This window comes from Panthera uncia, assembly GCF_023721935.1.
Source record: "Panthera uncia isolate 11264 chromosome B3 unlocalized genomic scaffold, Puncia_PCG_1.0 HiC_scaffold_1, whole genome shotgun sequence".
Lineage (NCBI taxonomy): Eukaryota > Metazoa > Chordata > Mammalia > Carnivora > Felidae > Panthera > Panthera uncia.
Genome location: NW_026057582.1, coordinates 90,769,943 through 90,791,922, shown reverse-complemented (window position 1 = coordinate 90,791,922; position 21,980 = coordinate 90,769,943). Strand labels below are relative to the sequence as shown.

Below are 21,980 nucleotides of genomic sequence, written 5' to 3'. Positions count from 1 at the left end.
GGCAGTTACTAATCTAAGCAATGAGATTCATGTCCAGCCCAACACTGTACACTGAAGCTGCAAGGCCACCCCAAGGCTAACTATATGTGCCCACCTCTCCTGACTCTGACCACAGCTTCATCTCTTCCTCTGGGTTCACACCTTAGGAAACACCTCCCATTGAAATCAGCTTGGCCCCTGAGCCTCTAGAAACCCACACATCATACCACACCCTTAGACTATTCCTACCTGTGGGCAAGACCTGACAAATAATCCTTCAAATATTTCTAGCCAGTCCCTAGTCATGGACTGTAGCCATTCTAAACGACATCTAAAGGATTTGAGGATTTTTCCTTTGTGTGTTTAATTTTAATGGCCTCTGAGCATTTCCAAATCTAATTATTAGAAATTTGGAAAGAGAAAACAACAATTGTACATGGGGCTTTGGAAGTCTGGCTGGTTTAGCAAAGGCTGCAAGCTACAGTTTGATTGTAAACATCTCTCTCTGTGCTGTAACCTCACAATCAACATCTCCCAACTCACACTCATATCCAGGTAAAGGAAGCAATTTTGGCAAAAAGCAAACATTGGATTCCACATGCCTTTGGGAAGGCATGGATCTCCATGATGAGAAAAGTTAGTTCTAGTCAAAACTAAGCACGTTATTAAAGTGAATGTCCTGGAATAAAAGGTGGAGGCACCCTCCAGAGTTCTCTACCGTGCCAACTCATACAATCTAATGCAGCCCAACATTTAGTAAGAATCCTATCTTCTAAAGGGTTAAGAGAAACATTGGCTTAAGGTCTTAGACCAACCAAAGCACAAACTCAGAAGAAACAAGGCAAAGATACAAAAGGATCTTGATCCCTAAAGTTAAAGCTAAGTGTGCCAAGAGAATTCGGCTGGAAATCTGACTGAAGTTAGATGGCTGGATTCAGAAAGTAACTCAAGTGACATTAATCTAGGAGATTCTAGAACCCCACAGACTAATTTATGTTCATATTTTTGTTTTGTTTTGTTTTGTTTTTTAACTTACTTATTCCAATAGCAAAAGAGAAAGAAATCCTTTGAGGGTGATAGAATTACAAAATGGATTCATTCATTCAACATAGATTTACTGAGTACAAACAAAACATAAGTAAATTATTGAAAGCATTGCAAGCATGCCAGTAGGGAAGTTATTTTAGATGAAGGGGTAAGATTAAGCATCGTTTTTATAAAAACAATCAAATCCTTATTCTTTGGGGGGAAATTTTTAAATACATATACATAAATAGAAAGGCACATACTCTGATTAGGAAATTATCTTTTGTGTTTTCCAAGGTTTTCTGGGAAATTAACTTATTCTTTAAATGCTGCGATAGAGAGAGGTTGGAAAGACAGGCAGATATAGAGAAAAAGGAACATAGATACAGAGAAAGAGAACAAGCTGTGGATTGAGAAGGATCCAGAAGAGATGAGAATTATATTGAACTTTTTAGATAGGAACTGCATTTCAGAAAAGGGGAAAGCTCTAGTCAGAAAAGGGCAGTGGGGGGCGCCTGGGTGGCGCAGTCGGTTAAGCGTCCGACTTCAGCCAGGTCACGATCTCGCGCTCCGTGAGTTCGAGCCCCGCGTCAGGCTCTGGGCTGATGGCTCGGAGCCTGGAGCCTGTTTCCGATTCTGTGTCTCCCTCTCTCTCTGCCCCTCCCCCGTTCATGCTCTGTCTCTCTCTGTCCCAAAAATAAATAAAAAACGTTGAAAAAAAAATAAAATAAAATAAAATAAAAAGAAAAGGGCAGTGATGTTTAGGATTAAAGGTCCAGAGGCAAGACCAAGATGCAATTAGTAAGTGGAATGGTCCAGCCAAGACAACACTATACGAGTGTACGTGTATGGGCTCGAAAGGGAGACAGGACAGAACACAGGCCAAGTTGAGGAGAAATTTAACATCCATGTTAAGCAGCTTAGGTACTGAACTGAACTGAACTGAAATGGGGCTCTGAGGCTGATCTTTACAAGCTCCCAACCCAACTCTACCTCCAGAAATGGTTGGATCTTAGCTAGATGTCCCTGCCCCACCTGCACCACTGGTATTGACTTTCCACAGATAAATAACCTTTGCTTCTAAGAAGAGAAGCCACCCCAGTGCACCTCCAAACTTTACCTGGCCTTCACCTCAGGGATCTGATATTATCAGCGTGAAAACAAGATCTCTTGAAAGCAGCAGGCAAACAGAAAAAACTTTCACACTAAAGTGGGCAACAAATTTCAACCTAAGCAGGGAAGACTTTCTGGTGTCCCAGGGCATGTCTCAGCAGTTATAAGCACTGCTCTAACCTAGACCTTTTTATGTAAATAATATAATAACCAAGAAAATGGACAGAAGAAAAAATGAAAAGCTTACTGAAATAGGAACTTCTCAAGGGCAGGAACCTTGTTTTATTCACCTTTGCCTCACCAGAATACCTGGCATATAGCAGATCAGGAGATATTTGTTGACGAATGAATGAATGGATTTAATGGAGCCAAGCATCTAGATAGTTAAGTTTGACAAAACATACACATTCTCCAAGTACCCTCAGGCATGTTTCTAAATCAGTCAAATCCATGGGAAAATTGTAATCTTTCCAGCTGTGAGTATGGGAACAATCCATGTTCTTAACTTTCTTCAGCTGACTCACCATCTTGAGTGTTTGGACTCAGAACTTGGGTTCGAAGCTCCTGCAGGCTAATTCCCAAACACCTGCAGACCTCCTCAGGGCTATACGGTTCAGGGTGAAGGGCGTCTTCCACGATCCCGAGCATTTCTTCCAGACTGACCCCTAGTTTGGCCTGCACCTCCTCTAGCCGCAGTATTTTATCCCATTGCAAGCCTTTGTACTTTGCCAGGAGCTGTAAGTTCAAACCAAGATAATGGTTATCTTTCATTTCAGAAATTGATAGGTGCTATTTTAATTAGCCAAATTCAACTTTAAGCTGTTGGATTTTTGTTTTTGTTTTGTTTTTTTTTTCCTATTCAACCTATCCACATTTCCCATCATTGCTTGAAAATGCACACTGGATTCATATGTTTGGAATTAAACATGCTTGTGTGACACTCTCAGGCTAGTTAAATATTTTTCCTTAAAATTCCTAATATCCCACTGATTTTTTTTTTGTTTTTTTGTTTTTTGTTTTTTGTTTTTTGTTTTTTGTTTTTTTTTTGCCTGCTACCACTTTCCCTCAGGGCTATTTCTTGGAATGATTTTTTTCTTTTATCCCTATTCAGTTCATCCCTAATACACCACTCTCTATAAAGTCTACAGAAAGCTACTCAATTCTCATGTGACCTGGGTCCTGAGGTGGACACTGTATGCCCGCTTTCATTAGAGCACTTCCTGTTTACCACATGCCTCTTTGAAAATGGCTAATGAATTTAAGTATCTGGGCATTTGGAGTAAAGTCCCAGATTTTAAATGAAAACCTCATTGGTGACCTTATGAAAAACCACTTCATTAGATCGCTGGTAGAACTAGTGCTGTATGCTTCTCCACCCTCAAGGGAAGAGTGTGGCTTCCAACTGCATCCTGAGGCATCCCTTAGTCTGATGGAGAGGGTTAAGTACAAACCAAATCTTTGTAACCAGGTCCACTTATGGGAACCTCAATACAGAATGTGTTTCATTCTCCCCAGACCACTCGCAGCCCTTCAGAGCAGGAGACAATCAAAAGAGTGAAGATATCTCTCATCCTAAGGTCTATAAAATTCATTCCCTTAGTGTGAGGCAGGTGCAGACAATACAAACAGCAAAAAGAAGCAAGTAAAAGAAGGGGAAACTAGTCTTCAGGAAAATGTGCATCTGATTTACTCTTCTATTATGCTGATGATTTGATTTACTTTCTTTTAGACAGGAAGCAGGGTTTACCAAAAGACCATTGAACTTTGGTTAAGGCCACTCACTTCTGAAGAATGTTAATAACAGAAGTTCTTATATTCATTAGTCCTCTTTTTAAAACTCTGGCTAATACATTTGAAAGGAGTTAATGATTTTAAGGCAGAACTGGGAAAAGAGAAAAAGAATTCTATTTTTCTGTTCAATTATTTCACAGAACATGGTACCATTTCTAAAGCAAGGACTAAAGCTAAGACCTTTCCTTCTGACTTTGTTTGCTTAGAACATTTAGTTAGCGGTTGAGCAGTGCTAGATTTGATACCTCCATGGATTTGGTCTTTTATTGAATTCATTCATCCATGGTCTATATTCCAAAGTATTGCCAAATTTGTTTGAGAAAACTTACAAAGACATACATAGAACAATATATTTATATTATACAGAAAAAGAGCTTAAGTTGATAAATCTCCTAGAATGATACTTTCTTGAAATACAGATCCAAACCCAACCAAAATAAGCAATGAAGCAAACAGAAGTAATTATACCTGTATATGATTTAAAATGTGCTTTTTATTTCTTTTAATCTTCAACAGCCTTATGAGATGGGTGTTATTACTCTATTTAAGAGGTGAGACTAAGTGACTTGTCCAAAGTCATCTAACTATTAAGAAACAGAGCTAAAAAATTAAACCCTGATCCTCTTTCACATTCTCAGTGAGTCACGGCCAACATCTACACGGTGTTGCTTACACTAGTTCAAATTGCTATTCAAGCCCTATGAATGCATTTCTAAGCACAAACTAAGATTTATGCTAGAAATGAACATTCCAGTGATTTAAAAACACTTTGATAGATGTGTTCCATAAAAAAAAAAAAAAAAAAAGGAAGGAAAAGGAAACATAAAAAAAGATGGCCCCCGAGTGATGACTGTGGGCTCTTCCTAAGGACCTTTTAGTAAACAACAGTCTTCAAGTTTCCATCCCTGGGCTCACTTGGACAAGTCACATTGCCTCAGGCACTTGAACCAAGGAAACTGGGCCAGGGATGTGTGAGGAGAAAGTCTGGGAGGGATGCCTGCTGCTGCCTACAAGGTTGTTTTTTTAAGGCAGCCTCCATGTGTGCTTTTCTTCCATAGACATAGGCACTAGCATACAAAAGTTAGCATTCACTCCAGCAATATCCCAGTTTGCTGTTGGGTCCACATGGCCAATTTGATATGTATTTCAATTAACAACAGCAGCATGGCCATGAGCCACCGAACAGCGTGCTGTGTCATAGGAGTAAAATAGGAAAGCTGCTTAAGCCCTTTGGAATCTGGCTCAGGAAACAGAAAGATGTGACTTGCAGATGAAGGAAGGGGATGGGTAAGATCACTGTTGCTCAAAAACAGAACTTCATGAAGGAATTTGCCACTTGAGGCCCTGGTGATTGGCCTACTTCACAGTTGTGAGTCAGGGCTATGAGTCAGGGCTATGGGTCATTTCGTCACAAGTCCCTCACTTGTAGCAGGGTGGGAAAATAGGAGAAAGCAGTTCTTTGTCAACATCTAGCACTTTCTTTGCACCGCTGCAAGTACTAAGTCTTCATATCAGATACCACTTGTGGGAGGCTCCTGAGCTTGTTCCATGCTTGGTGGGCAAGAAAGCAGGCAACAAGTGTTTTGTCCACAGTCATGGAAAGAAGCAGATAAAGGGTGCTAGGATCCTGTCTCAGGTTGGTGTCTCTCAGAAGCAGGCCCTAAGGCAAGTATTTAGAAGAAAGGATGATTGCAAGATGCTGGTAGAGGAGTAGAAAGTGAGACAGGAACAGAAGCCAGTGCAAGGTGTACTGATACAGACAGGTGAGGCCGGGCCCAGCAGGCCCTCTGGAGCCTGTACGTAAAAACCTCAGATGTGCCCTGCCTGTGGGCAAGAAAGCTGGGATATTTACCCACTAACTCTCATCCATCACCCGGTGAGGGCTACTTGCAAGCTACTTCCCTAGCACTTCCAGGTTGTGTCAGGTGCATACTCAGAGCTCTGCTACAGACAGAAAAAGCCCTCAGTCCTGGAGAGTTGTTGGAGCTTGCTGTCAGGGAGTGTGCTGGGAGAGTGGTAAGATATGGACCCTATTTCAGGAGCCTGACTGTCAGAATCCACCTCTCCTTGACTTTCCCATTGCATTCAGCAGTACTAACACATCAGTGGGAAAGGTACCAAGTCTCCTCTTCACCTGGTCAGCAAAAGGCTAGAATTTCTAATCCCTTCCCTTAGTTACCTCTAAAAACACTCCATTCAACAAGCTATCTTCCATACAACAAAAGCAGCTGTGTTGTTTTGTTTTGGGTTACATAAATCACACATGCTTATTTTTAAAATTTCAAAGAACACAAACAGTTCAAAGTACAAAAAAAAAAAAAAAAAAAGCAAAGTACAATAAATCGTCTGTAGTTATCCCAACGAGACAACCACCAACCACCATTTTGATAATCATCCTATCATATATTTCTACAAATGTTATGGATACCTGCACACATATAGCTCAACATAAGTGGGATCATACACAGATGTTTTATTGTGAATCCTTTTCATTTTTTGCATATCTCTCCCTTACCTGCTTCCAACTACACAGAGCTGTTCTCCAGTATTCCGTGGCAGGTGGTGACTTCCGTGTGCACATTGCACTCATAACCACCACCAACACAGAACCACAATGACCCTGCGCAGTGTTAGTGATCCGCACTGCCTGCACTCTATAGCAGGTTTCAGGCCACAGGATAAAGCCAAAGAAACCCGCACAACTGTGCAGACGTATCTATCACAGTTCTCACCACGCCTTCAACACATACTGCCTTTTTTTTTAGAAAAAAGGCATCCCCAAACACCATGCTCTGGATCCCACTCACACCTAATTCATAAGGGGCACAATGGAAAGAGCTGGGATGAGGACAGACCTGGACTCCTGCGCTTACTTAAAACAGGTCACAAGCTACCTTGGCCCAAAACTCCCAGTATGTAACATGGCTCACTTGATGTCTACTTCACAAGCTACCATGAAGATTAAGTAAGATAACACTAAAAACACCTAGCACCTTGGAGGTGCCCAGGAGGGCACTATGGTTTTCCTTCCCTCCCCATGTTCCCCTGCCTCTCTAGTAGTTCTCACCCACCTGACACCTTCTCCCATGCCTTCAAACATACACAGATGTTTCCTGTCTTAAAATCATTATTCCTAAAGCTACCACTCTTCATTTCTCCCACTCTTCCCATACCAAACTCCAGTTAAGGAATATGGCCTCCCAAAGGTTTTTCTTACCTTCCAAGCCACTCCCAAAGCCCCTGGAGTTTTCTCAGTCCCTTTAAAAAGTCCTAATAAGTCAGTGGTTTCTGGCACTCGTCAGTCCCTACCTTCTTCAAATTTCCTGTTTCGTTGGCTTCTATAGCACTGAGTTTTCCTGGTTTCTCACCTCTCTGGTCCCTGCCTCATTTCCTTCCATGACTCATTTTTCCCCTTTCATTATCTCATTGAAGTCACCTCAAGTTTAACCCCCGACCTTCTGATCTTTTCTTGCCACAATCTTTCCTTCAGCAAACTGAACTTAGCTCTCGGTTTCAACTGTTATCTCCAAACAAATAGATCTGAAGGTTCTCCCCCTAGCCAAAAGTTATATTCCATGCTCAAATTTCTAACCACTTAAAAGAAAATTCCATGGGAAATTTCACTGCCTCTCACTTTCCAGCCACCTTCCATCCAACCTTCCCTAAACCCACCCACCAGTGGCAGAGCTAGGCTTTCCACCCATCATTTTGGCTTAAAACTGCAGTCCTTATCAACTCAACACGTTTCCTTTATTCACGCTTGTCTGCGTGCAAGGAGCATTTGCTGAGTGCCCACTACTCCCCAGGCCCTAAGCAGACAACAGTGTTTATTCACTGGCACACACGGTGCCTGACCACAGGGAGGTCTCAGTCTACCAGAGAAGAGAGGTGTTAAATAAGAATTACACAGTGAAGCACTTCATCTAATTGCCATAAACTGCGATAATGGACAAATGCAGGATGTGGAAAGAAGGCATTTAACACATAAAAGGACATTTGACATAACAGGAGTGGGGAGGGTGGTCAGGGAAAATATCATGCTAAAAGAAAGACAGAAACCCAATCACAGAGAGCTTTATGCCCAACCTTTACCAGGTTCAGGCACAGCCTCTTTCATACCCCTCCCTTTTCATCCCATCCCCGCTTCTCTTCAACCTGCTGCCAGGTTCGTACTTCTAAAACCTTGCTAACAGCAATGGCTCCCCATGCTTCCACGACCAAGCCTGGTTGATCCTTAGCGTGGCACTGAAGTCCCTGCCACAACCTGGTTCCACTGAACACATTGCCCCTGTTCCCCAATATGAGCGTCCTCTACCCTGCAGTGTGGTCCGACCATTCCGGGAATGCTCCACACTAGAGTCTTGGCAGAGTGTGTTCTACTGAATCAACAGTGCTGAGCGAGACCGGCCACGTTCTTGGGTATTTGGTTTTTCTCCACTGAAATTCAAGAAAACTGCCAGAGCCCTGAGATGATGCCCACCTCTCACATTCTATCACTAGACAGAGAATAAGTTCCATATTGACCATTAAGTGGTAGGAGCTAAAACACCGGGCGAGTGATGGCCCCTGACCAGACAGGCTCTGTAAAGAGTCACGTTGTAAAATTTCCTTCAAGTGCCAAAGGACCACATGAAACTCTCTCCTTCATTGCTTCACATGTTGCCACAAGGAGCTCGGGGTATGCAAAAGCAATGGAATAATTTCTTTTGCCTTTCTGACTTCCCATAATGCTTATTATCAGCATCACACATTTTATCCCCCAATATAATTAAGGGATGCTCTCTTTTATAGACATAAAACATTTCTGGAAAGGTTTAAGCCACTGAATGTGTGTAAAGTATGAAAAATTTTGTGCTCATGTAAGATTTCTGGCCACTTTGTTAATTTAAGAACATAAAAATGTGCTTCACTTAAAAGTATCCCTTACGCAAGTAGTAATTATAAATCTCTACTGAGTTTGCTTTGAAATGTTTTTAATTTTAGTTCAAATGGCTCTACCAGACTCTGACTTTCAGTGAATCTGCATCATTTAGTTTTTGGAAGCTACTAGAGGAGCTAGTAAGGAGAGGAGGAGGGAGAAAGAGAAACAGAGACAGAAAGGAGACTTGAGGATAGAAGAAACTATCGATGTTAAAGCCAAACAAAGAAAAAACATCTTTGTTGGTTCAGTGTACTTCCCCGTGTTAAGCAGATACAAAAGGCACTCATTTTCTGAAGAGGAGCTTGGAGAGCTGGGAGCAGTGGGAAAATGAGTGTCATTCATTACAGTTTTGCTGCAGAGAGCTCTGTCTGATCGGTCTCATTTTTGAAGCTATTCTGATTCGTCATTAGTCATTCAGACAACTTTTACCGTCTGAAAACAGAAAGTTTACCCAAATTAAGACAACTTTCTTTACCTTTTCACGTGGGAGGTTTCTTTCCTAATCTAATGAGACCATTTCCAAACAAATATTATATTCATCCACATGTGAATAAGAGAATGGAACCATATTAGAAGGAAAATGTGCTTAGTAAAATCTCAGCCTAGATTCCCAGGCAAAAGTGTATTCTTAACATCAAGATCATATTAGCAGTTTTATCTTTACTTCCCTTTTGTACAGAATCTCAGATTCTACTGATCTGCAGCAACATGATTCAGGAAACATTTTTCATCTTGATAAAATCTTTCACTTGTCTTTCTTCCATATTTTAAAAGAGAGACAAATTCAGAGTATACCAATTGGGAGGAGTAGGGGGCAAAAAGCAAAATTCAGATGCCAGTTTCACTGACCAGAGTACCTCTAAGACGCATGTGGAGCTATCAACTCAGAAGATATCCTCAAGAACAAGAGGTGTTGCAGTGGAGTAAGGTTTTTCAGCCACTACTGCTTCCAAGAGAGATGGCTTTTTTTCCAGTTAACTCTCAGACATTTCCCCATTCTGACAACTTCCACTAGAGACTCAGCCCCACGACTGCGCTCCTCTCTCCCCTTGCATCTTGGGAAGGGAGGAGTCACAACAGGAACCCATTTCACATGTCATACTCGTTGTAGCTGTAGATCTCGTAGAGGACACCTCATTTCATGATGAAACTTTGAAAACAAAGTTGTGTGTGCATGAAGTCTCCTCAGGAAGACTACACTTACTCATCAATCTCAAAGTAAAGTCAGCAAGAATAAACCCTCAAATAAATAAGACACGAATTTCTTCCACCTCCTGAAAGAGGAAGCTTGTTGTCCTAAAGGAAAAAAAAAACTTCACTGTCATTGACGCTTTGATATTGAAAAGTTTACTGCACTACTTCTCATATAGGCACGGATCAGATACTGTGAAGTTTGATATTAAAACATCGCTTTTACACAAATTTTAGAAATTATCTGAATGAGTAAATTCCAAATTTAAAACATTTAAACCATGATTTTTAAAAAAATATTAATGCCAAAATTTTCCAGAAAAAAAGCACCTTTTATTTTTCTGGCTCATCGTATCTCAACTCCCCCTAACTTCACAACTTCAGGTGGTGGGAGGAGGGTGAAGTGGCAAGTCAGTCACAGGGATAACTGTACCTTACACAGTAGCTGTACGGTACTTTCTCCACAGTAGCTTGTCCAATATGCACTGGTAAAATATTGTGAAATTGAGCAAAATACATATGACAGGGCAGGTAACACAGGGAGTTATTCATTTATTCGGAAAATGTTTATCCTGTGCCTATTTTGGCCTAAGCACAATGCCAGGCATTAGAGAGATATAAGAGTTAGCAAGATGGATGCAGTCCTGGCTCCCAATAAAATTGTATCAAAAGGAGGAGACAGACATTAAACAATGGTGATAAATTCCATAACTGAGAAGTGTACGTACAATGAAATTTGAAGGGAGACTTAACCTTGTCTGGGAGTAAGAAAGTCAAGGAAAGCTTCCCTGGGGGACATTTAGGCTGAGACTTCAAAGAAGGCAAGGGGAAGAGCATTCTGGGCATGTGCAAAGTCCCTGGGGTGGGAAGGAGCATTATAACCGGAGTGTAATGGGAGTGGGGGATGCTAAGACAGGAAGAGGATGAAGTGCACAGGCATCAGATCTTGCAAGGCTCTCCAGGACTTTTTACTTTATTCCAATGAAATAAAAAAAATTGAAAGGTGTTAAGCAGGGGAATTATCTGACCAGACTTAAATTTCTAAGCCCTCATTCTAACTAGGAGAAAGCACAGGGCACCTCCTAAGCCAGAACCCACTCCCCAGCTCCAGGCCTTAATTCTCTCCACGTTTCTGGTCATACCATGTACCTTTCTGGATCCTCCATAACGTTTCATTTCTGCGTCACTTTTTGGAGCATCTGCTTACATACCATACCTGATCACATACTAACCATTTCCTCTAATTTTAACTCTAATTTCACATCCCTCTAATTTTAACTCTCCACTCTACTCTCTCTATTCTTATGTCTTATATCTCTCTGTGTATCTTCATGCTCCTAGGCATACAACAGGTATTCAATAAATACTTCCTAAGTAGATTTAAGGCTTGACTGGCAAGATTCTTCTAAACTATGGAACAGAGAACTCCCAAAACTCCCTGCTGGTTTGTGTTTCCTTTGCAGACATGTAAAAGTCTTTTGGGCACAGGAGCATTACAGCGAGTCTGTTTTTTTAGAATGACCAGTGATGGCCCGCTGCTACAAAAATGGTGCATCTGACAGCAGCAGGTGTTGGGGTTACCATCACATTTGTTGAGGAAACAAGATCAGTTATGGTCACTTCCCATCAGTCACCTCCAACTACCTTTCTCCACCCATACCTAACCCACGGCCTGTGCTTCACAGATATAAACTCTCCTCTTCTCCCCATGCCACCCTAGAAGACTCAACTGAGAAGTTCACATAGCTTCCAAATGTCTAGAGGTTGCAGGGCACACCTATGGGTTTATTTATCTCCTGAGTTTGGAATCAGATTGCTCTCTACCCAAAGATTATCATTTAAAATATTGCTGCAGTAAGAATGTTGCCCTAAACTTTAGGGAAAGAGACAAAATAGCAGGGAAAAAGGAGAAAAAGGACAAGGGAAAGCCTACTCCAGGTTTCACTAGTGTGCCAAGTTCATACCTTTGCAGCCAGCCGACACTCCATCACTCTGATATTGAAGTGTGAAGTCGCTGCCTTATTCATTTCCACACAACTGTTGGCAATCACAAACACTGCTCCACTTGGGAGTTTCACATCAGTTGCCCTCAGAGGACTAAATTCTATCAACTTGGCCTATTGGAAGAAAAATGACAGGTGAGATATAATGTATTAGAATTCAGAAAATGTTAAATAATTTATGTATTTATTTACCTTAGCAAACATTTTTCCTAAAAATGCACTCATTCAATTCAAATATTATTTATTGACTTCCAGGCACTGTATGAGGCACTGGAGATACAACAGTGAACAAGACAGACATTGTCCCTGCCTTCATAAGAGCTCACAATCTAGCAGGAAAGACAATCAAGTAGACGAATACATTTCTAGGTTGTGTTACAGTGGTAGCAAAGTGCAGGGAGCTTTATAGACACATAGTTGAAGCATCTGATCACCTAGTGTAGGCTCCTTTGAAAAAAGGGAAATCTAAACTGAGTCTTAAAGGATGAGCAAAACTAGGGCAGACAGAGGATTTCTTGACCCAAATGGGATATCAAAGAGAGGGAAGAGCATATGCAAGTTCAGAGGCAAAAAACATGAGGTGTTAATAGAGCTTTGTGTATTGAAATTTGGCTGGAGCTCAAAGTTGGAGGGTTGAGGATTGGTGACAGGGTAGGCTGGAGAGGTACAGCAAGGGCCAGGTCATGAAGTGTTTTGTAAGCTCAAAGACAATGGACTTTGTTCAGACTCTATAGCTAACTTACATTAACATCAGGACTCTTGCCATCATCTATGCTTGTCAGGTCTCATCCCAAACACCCAGAGTATGTTCTCAACATTAAACCACATTTTCTCATGCTTCATGTCTTTGGCTTAGAGAAATCAATAATAAATATTCTTAATAAGAAGAAATCCAGGTATTCTTGGAAAATAGCCAAGCCTGTAGGAATCTGATGAAAAACTAAGAAAAGGTTTTAAAGAAATGTCTGCTTCTACTTTGGAAATGGGTTTATGGGCAACAACCAAAACCTCTACTCTGCCTAAGGGAGTTGATAGCCAAAGGGAAGTGGTATGCAGCTGAGGAATTCATCTCTGGCTTACCATCAACATTCTTTTCCCCGCCACTGAAGCCCCAAAAATGTTGACAGAGAAAAATGATACCAAAGTGTAAATTATAAAAAGAGGGGTTATGAATATATGTGGTAAGAGAAGTTAACATTTGGGTTTAAAACCAACAACATGGCATGAAACATGCCATGAGATGAAGCGATTTGGGACGAGAGCGGGAAAGGAGGTCTCAACAACCAAGGAGTTGAGAAATCTCATTTAACAATGAAAAGAAATAGAAGGGGGAAAAAAGTAGACACAAGAGAAAAACAGACTTGAAGTATGGTTCTGGAAGCCTAAGAAAGAGGTGATCAACATGAAACATAATAGGTGAACTGATAGCAGCCTTGAATTACAAAGCAATTGAGAAATACCAGTTACAATAGAACCTGATAGAATTGGTGGCCCAGAACCAAGGATGTGGAAGATCTCAGGGCCTTCCTCTCCATTGGAACTTCACCTAGTTGATATTTCCAAATAGCTTAATGTCACCTACAGTTCCTTCTTCTGCAAGAAATGATATGGACTGGTCCATCCCTCCTCCTTCAGTGCCAATATAACGCTCACTCTTGGCACAGATTTCCGCAAGTTCCACCTGGAAAAGTAAGAATTTATTTGTACTGTGAGTATAGCCATAATCTATTTCTCATTCATTTCTTACTCCAGACATGACAGATAGGTTTGAATTCCAGTGCCAACTCTGATAAATTGATAAAAGCTGCCTGAAACACTGTGTTAACAAGGACTCTAAGACTACCATTGAGCTCAATAGGAAAACATACCAAGATCAATTAACATTTGCAGTGGGATCGAATTAGAAATAGACTGTGCATGCCATGTATTTACTATCCATAAGAGATTCCACAAAGGCACCTGGGTGGCTCAGTCGGTTGAGCGTCTGACTCTTGATTTCAGCTCAGGTCACGATTTCACAGTTTGTGAGTTCAAGCCCTGCATTGAACTGCTCTCGGCACAGAGCCTGCTTGGGATTCTCATTCTCTCTCTCTCTCTCTCTCTCTCTCTCTCTCTGCCCCTCCCCCCAGCGTGCGTGCACATACTGTCTCTCTCAAAATAAATAAATAAACTTTAAAAACACCCAGTATCTCTTATTAAAAAAAAAAAAAAAACAAATAGGGAAAGCAGTTTCTTCCATGTTTCTATTTGCTCCATCCCTCTCTAGACTAGTATCACCAAAAATCTCATATGGGTACTCATTCATTTCTCCCTTCATCTTCCTTTGTCTCCCCCACAGTGGACTAGTCTAGTTTCCACACAGCCAAAGTGGTGTCATCCAACTTTATCTTCCAGTCCAAAAGAAATGCTGTCTCTGTGGCATTTCCATTAAATGTAAAAATCAGAACTAGCATCGTCTAACCAGACACATCTTCCTCCAACCATGATGAAGAGGCCCAATACACAAACACAGTTCTAACCAAAATTGAATATGTCAAAATATGTGTTTAAGAATGTTCAATGACTTCCTATTGAAATAATGAAATAAGTTCATTATTTCCTTAATGAAATAAGTTCAAGCTCCTCAATCTGGCATTTCAAAGCCTTCTAAAATGTGCAACCAATTTGCATATGAAATCATATGGTCTACCACTCTTTTCCAATTAGATTTGTCTCCATGACCATCTCACACGTTTGTGCAAACTGGTATTACTTCCTGTCTTCTCTCATATAAATCCTATTTCCAGTCAATACCCAGCTTGCCAATTACCTAATATGGCCAAGTCACTGGGCTGACCACTTAAATCTTCCTCCATCATAGTCTTCCTCAAATATTATTCCCACTATGGCATCCCCCTTCTCTGAGCTCCCCACTGTGACCCTCAGCCAGTGTGAAAAGTCACCTCCCCAATAACAGCCATATTTACCTGCTAAGTACCTGGCATTATCTCTTTGGTGAACAGTATCTCCTTTAAGCCTCCACACAGTCCTCTGTTTATCCTCCTTATAGATGAGGAAAATGGGACTTGGAGACATAGCAGAAAATGAAACAGCCATTTGAACCTCATCTGCCTGACTTCATAGCCTGTGTTCTTTTCACACTGGACTTCATTACCCTTCTCCTGGCCCCACCCCCCTGGAGATAATTTAACCTATTTTTCACTACCTCAAAGGGATGCGAATGACAAATGAGATCACTAATTTTAAGTATTCTTGCTCTTAAGAAGAAAGAAACTGAAGCATGGAGAAATATATGCTTATTGATTGTTTTCTAAAATATTTGCTGTGTGGCAACAATAGGATACTTTTACTTTAAGTAGGATGTTAATTTTTCCAGGCTATCTATCTGGACAGAATTCAGAGGGACCCCGGACATCCCCAGCAGCTCTGTGTCAAGGAGAGTCCACCTGCAGGGATGTGGACATCCCTGCACCTTGCTGAATTCTGACAGATGGATCCCATGACTGGACAGATGATGCCCAAGAGCTCTAAAGGTGAGTAAACAAAAGAAAATGAAGATAAGGAAGCTGAAAGATGAAAGAAAAGATGATTCATTTTATAGTCCCCTCAGAACACACGAGGAAATCAGTAGTAAATATGGAGGAAAGAAGCCAGTACCAGACATTTCTCAATCTTGATTAAAGCCCCAACGCTCCTGCCAACTAGCTGTTGTGACTTTAGATTTCACAACTTTTTCAAGTTTTCATTTTTTCATGTGCTATTAATAATAACAATAATATTTTTAGCAGTTAACATTTATTGAGCACTTGCTATATGCCAGTCATGGTTCTAATTACTTTGTATGAATTAATTATTTACTTCTTATAATGACCCTATAAGATAGATGGTATATACCCATTCTACAGTTGAGGAAACTGTGCACATTTATTAGCTGAGACTATGCTAGTAATTACAAAAGGTGAAATTCAAACTCAAATTGTCCACTCCAAAGCCTGTACTCTTAATCACTATGCTATATAACCTCCCATCCATAATATGGGGAAAAATACCCACCCCTCTAGCCATGGGATTATTGTGATGATCCAATAAATTAAATAAAAATGCCTCATAAGCTCTAAAGAACTATACAATTGTTAATTTTGTTATTTGTACAGGACGAATAAGGAATCATTTGATTTACACAAGTAGCTCAATCCCAAGTCAAAAGTAAAGACAGGTATAATTATTATGGAACACAGAACTATTTTTTAAAGTGTTTAGGAAAGATGGAGTGCCTTGGTGGCTCAGTCAGTTAAGCTTCCAACTTCAACTCAGGTCATGATCTCATGGTTCGTGAGTTCGAGCCCTGCATCAGTCTCTCTGCTATCAGCACAGAGCCTGCTTGGGATTCTCTACCCTCCTCTTTCTCTGCCCCCTCCTCTGCTCATTCTCTCTCTCTCTCTCTCCTCTCTCTCTCTCTCTCAAAAATAAATAAATAAAGTTTTTAAAAAAAATGTTTGGGAAAAGAGAGAACATAAAAGTTTCTGGATGTGCCTAGAATGAATTCAGCAATAGGGAGTAATGTGGCCTGAGGCAAACAGGAGAGTGTGTGCTCCATTTGAAGCAGTTCAGTCTAATGGTGGCAGGAGAAGGGGTAGAGTGAAGGGCGCTGCCTGCCTGCCTGTCAAACAAAACATGCCTGTAGTGGAAACTCCAACTGCAGGCCTGCAGGCAGCTTTTCCAGTGGCTCTAGTCCTTCACCCCCATACAAAAAGCAAAAAGGTCAAATCCAAAATGGTTATGACATGTGAAGAAACTAGAAACAAAAGTTATTTTTAAATCTCAAATCCTGATTAAGGAAAAAAATTGCATGCTTCTGTAGGTCCATAGCCTTAGCCAGAGATGGCATGACCCAAACTCAGAAACCCATTAATGGAGGGACCTTAACAGCAGGGGGTTTAATGGGAGCAGAGAATGCCTGTCACTCTGGGTGATATGAGGGGTTCATGTGAGCCAGCCATGCCTTTTCTGTCCTTGGGGACCCTGGAAGCAGAACTATAAAAAAGTCCTCCAAGAGTTATAATCCTTGCGAAGAATTAAATCAACAATCCATTCAGATTTGAAATACATAAAATATCAATAGATTTCATGAGAATAAGAAGGATCTGTCAAAAACTCATTAACAAAATGTATGGAAAGAAACCCATCAGAACTTCAAAGAACGATCATATGGAATTTGAGGACCCAATTCTATTTAGCAAAGGATAAAGTCATCTTTTTCACGGATGTCTAAGGGATTCTGAGGCTCCCCCACTTCTTCTATCTCCCCACACCACACACACACGCACGCACACCCTGAGAACCCTTAGACAAGAATAGTAAAGCACTAAGTGAAAAGGGACTCATTCCTCTCCCTAACAATGTGTTCTCTTCTGCTCTTACATCTGAGTACTTCAGGAACCCCAGGTACCTCCAAACTAGTCACTTGTGGCATTTAGCTCTATCCCTTCCTGCAAAATACTAATATCTGAGAATCTTTAGGGATGACAATTTGACTGCATGAGGAAGTTTTCCAAAGTTTGTAGCCAATAAATTCATTTCTATTTTGACTCCTGCTCTATGGACAGTTAAAAGAAACCTGGCATTACCCAGAGACTTTCTTTTAAAGCTACTGCAGATAGTTAATGAAGTTAATTTATTCCTTTGTGTGTTCTTCTCTTGAAGCAGCCTGGGAAAGAATCAAAAGTCACATGGGTTCCCAAATTAAATAGTTTACCCATCTGTGGGCCAGTGGGGCACTGGTGAGAGGAGAAATAACAGGGTTAGATCTAATATTCACTGAGATGAGCTAAAGATTCATGAATGCATTGCCTAGCTAAATCTGGATACTTGTAAAGACAATGTTAATACAAAAAAACTCAAGATATTAATGCAGTAAACTCTACCTTCATTTAACAGTTTTACTAATGATATTGTTAAAAGTAAAATAATCACATAGACAGGAAGTGTTAATCTCTTTGAGTCAGTTAGCTGTGACTATGAGAAGCCTCTCTATTCAGAACACAAGACCCTAACCAAGACAGCATCATCCAGCTATTGTTGGCCACCCCAAGTGCAAGTCAAGAGAAAGGAAAGAGGGATACCTGGGTGGCTCAGTCAGTTAAGCATTGGACTCTTAGTTTCGGCTCAGGTCATGATCTCACAGTTCGTGCGTTCGAGCCCCACATCAGGCTCTGCACTGATAGTGCAGAGCCTACTTGGGATTCTCACTCTTTCCTTCTCTCTCTGCCCCTCCCCTGCTCTTGTTCTCTCTATCTCTATCTCTATCTCTATCTCTATCTCTATCTCTATCTCTATCTCAAAATGGATAAACTTAGAGAGAGAGAGAAAGGAAGGAAATGAACAGCCCCATTCATTCACTCAACAATCCCTTAAACAGTATCCCACAGATAAGTGGGAAGGTCAGTGTCTTCCCTCTAGGACCTCAAAATATTGACATTGCCTTCAGGTGAACAAGTCCTTCAAAAGAAAGTGTAAGAGTAGTTTACTTCTGTTTGACCCTATGGGTCATCTGTCCACCCACCTCCATCTTGCTATCTGCCCCAGGAGGCTGCCCAGAATAAACTATAACAAGATAGTCTTATGCACTCTGCTTCCCATTGGGTTCTTCCAACAGAGAGCTCTGGCAAGAAATGGGAAATTGAAAGTGTGGAGGAAGAATAGTGAGGTTGGATCCCTCCCTGCCAAGGTCACTTTCAGGCTCAAGGGCAGTAACAACTCACCACTAGTCCTAGGTTTCCCCTACACCTATACCTTTGTAAATTGTCCTTAATTATGGACTGTGCTATCTGTTTTCTATTATGACCCTGACTGATATATCTAGATAAGATGGAAATATTAATGGCCCCACTGACTTTTCTTTACATCAAATATGTTCCCTATTTTTCCGCCTGCAATACTTCTCCATCTTAACTTTCAAAATGCCTGGCTTCTTAGCTGGGGCTATTTTCAAAGTGTTCCCCAAACTGGCAAACCTATTAGGCAGAGCCGAGCCAGGTAGGAGAAACTCTTCATGAAATAGCACCAAGGTAAGCCTAAAAGACTGATGTAGCCTTGGTTCGTTTTGTAATGTGGCTGGTGACAAAGCTCTAAGTTGGACACTTGGTAGTGTTCTTAAATTTAAAAAAAAAAAAAGGAAAGAAAAGAAAAAATACTTTTGTTTTAATTTAAAAAAAAAGGAGGCTATTATTATTTCTTCTTCACATCTCTAACTCAAAGGTTTGTAACTCAAGGAGATTAGTCACTTTTGCATTTTTTTACTTCAAGAAAAGTTGCCTGAGGACAATGAGGGCCAGTTCCCAAAATGCGCACAGCAGATGCATCTGATCCTGGTAGTTTGGAGTAAAGAAGTTCCAGTAAATAATGCAGGGAAGAAAAAAGAAGGAGGTCAAATATTTAAAAGCTCTAATACTACAAAGAAACAACAGTGAGGAGGGTTCTCAAAAGTAAATCTGAAAAACCTGCTAAAATCTCTAGAATCAGTCAAAGAATATGCACCAAGCACTCACAAGTGTGTATCACACAAAAAAAAGAAAAAAGAAAAAAGAACCAAAGTAGACTCCTCCATCTGTGTACATTGGAGAGAACATAACCTAATGAACCTGGAGAAGGCTAGTAGTTGGAGTGCATGGCTCTAAAAATATCTGAGGTGCTTAGTGAGGGCAAAGCAGTCTTTAAGTCAACTCCCTCCCTGCCATCCGCATTATGGAGGGACCCCGATTCAGAAAGGAGACCGTCAACAGACAGGAACCCAGTATTTTATGTAAAACAGTTTGGGATCCCAGGTCCATGGGGATCCTGATAAAATGCCTATGCTAGGTTTCTTCTGGACCTCAACCATTGCTGCCTGTGCTGGATGAGGGAAAACACTCTGAGGTGCATGGTAACATGCAACCTTTGCTATTTCTCCAAATGGTGATCGTAGATAAGCATATGTGTGTGGTAAGACTATTAAAATACTAACACGAATCTAAAAGGTAATAATGAGATGCAAAGGGAGGAATTAGAGAGCTGTGCTACTATGGGGGCCTGAGACACAGGATTGGTGTCACCCGGGGACTGATTAGATGCACAGACTCAGGCCCTACTACTCCAGACCTGCTGAATCAGCATATGTAGCTTAACAAGAATCCCCTCCATCCCACATTAAATTTGAAAGCACTCCTCTAAATTACTTCCTACACTGAGGCTTTCTTAATAAAGTTAGCTGACAGGGAAGAATGAGAAGAAGAAAGGGAAGGAAGCCAACAAATCAAATGTCTTTTAAGGCCAGACACTATGCAGGGTATTTTACAAGTGTCATGTTATTTAGTCTCCAAAACTATCTTGAAATGTCAGAATTATAATTGCTATTTTATGGAGAAAGAAACTGAGACTCAAAAAAGGTCAATAAGCTAACCTAAGATTCAGAGCCTGAGCACTCTGGTTCAAAGTCTATGAGGCTACCTTGTTCCCCTGCCTCAGGCAACGGAGGTTCTGCCTGGATGCTGGGCCCTGGTAAGCAGATGGAGCAAAATTTATGCATACCTGGACTGAACATTCCTTCTGTTGGAATGAACAATGAAGTGGGCCATGAGCCCTAGGATGCAGACATTTCTGAGTCATCATAATTTCACTCCGTTTTATCCTCAAGAAAAAAAAATCCATCTTGCTGGATGGTCTGGGTCTTGAGGGGTTTAGGTACTTTCCCATTATCCATCTCCAAATACAATCCCAAGTTCCTCCCTCCCAAACAGCCTCAACCTACAGTGATCTCAGTATAAGGCTGACACCTTGGTATGATTTCTGCAGCCTAATAATAATAGCAGCTAACACATTGAGACAGACACTGCTCCAAGCACTTTTCATGTACTATCAAATTTCAAATCCATGAGGGAGGTTTTTATTACTAAATCCATTTTATAATGAGGAAACTGAAACATAGAGAAGTTAAGTAAATTGCCCAAGATTATTCAGCTAGTAACTGGCAGAGTCAGGATTTGAACTCAGAATTTTGGCTCCACACTTTTGACCACAATACTATTCTTTATCCCCAAGGGGAGGAGAATTTCAGAGATGGACCAGAACCCAAAATTCAGGAGCCCCCAAAAGCCCTCCCTGCATATTTTATCACTCACTAGCACAATTAATTCAATCCCTTTGTTTAATTCTAAGAAAGAAAGAAAGAAAGAAAGAAAGAAAGAAAGAAAGAACGAGCAGCAAACACATACCAAGTAACTATTACTGGGCTGGGCTGGCGGGGGCATGGATGGGGGTGGGGAGAACTGCAAAAAAAAAAAAAAAAAAAAAAAAGTTGTGGCAAGACAGCAGAAGGCAGAAGCCCAGCCAGTCTGATGGAATCAGACAAGAATATGACCCAAGTCACTGCTACTAAATACCAAAAGGGCCTCCAATGCCTGTGGTAAAGGCTGGTGTCGCTCACTTGACTGACAGACCATTTATTTTGGCTCTGACCTTTGAAAGACGTTAAATAATGATGATAATAATGGATGGGCAGTAGGCCTGCAATCTCTGTGGTTTGGCAAGTGTTTCCTGGAACTGCACGTCCCTTTCCGTGGTCAAAGGGACGCTCCCATTCCCACCCCAGGGGAAGGTTCTTCATAGAGCTTTGAGCAGCACAGTCCTGTCCCACCCTCAAGGTCCAAACTGCAGGAATTCTGACTGTAAACCAATCTGGACTCTCAGGAGGAAGGTAAAGAAGAGGCTGGGGCATTAAGTATGATTTACTACCCAGCATAATCATAATTGTTAAAATTAACGCTTGTTAGCTTTCTTAGTCTGACTCCAATGGTACAGAAATCGACCCAAACCAAAGACAAAAAAATAAGTGCCATGGACCATAATCAAAATCAACCAAATCCATAACTCAGTGTACACATTTACCTTGGAGAAAGGGTCCTATGTGTACAATATTCAAT

The 21,980-nt window shown here is 41.0% G+C and overlaps 1 protein-coding gene across 3 annotated transcripts in view; it reads right to left on the bottom strand.

Annotated features, from left to right (window-relative positions):
- The window catches only part of GALK2 (galactokinase 2), a 140,364-nt gene that overhangs the window by 38,929 nt on the left and 79,455 nt on the right, over positions 1 to 21,980 (bottom strand). For all 3 annotated transcript variants that reach the window (XM_049611680.1, XM_049611679.1, XM_049611681.1), the window contains 3 exons: positions 13,607 to 13,705; positions 11,986 to 12,138; positions 2,643 to 2,853 (listed from right to left, as the gene is read on the bottom strand). In XM_049611680.1, the coding sequence (XP_049467637.1) occupies positions 2,643 to 2,853; positions 11,986 to 12,138; positions 13,607 to 13,705 (463 nt within the window). The remainder of the gene's footprint in view (positions 1 to 2,642; positions 2,854 to 11,985; positions 12,139 to 13,606; positions 13,706 to 21,980) is intronic.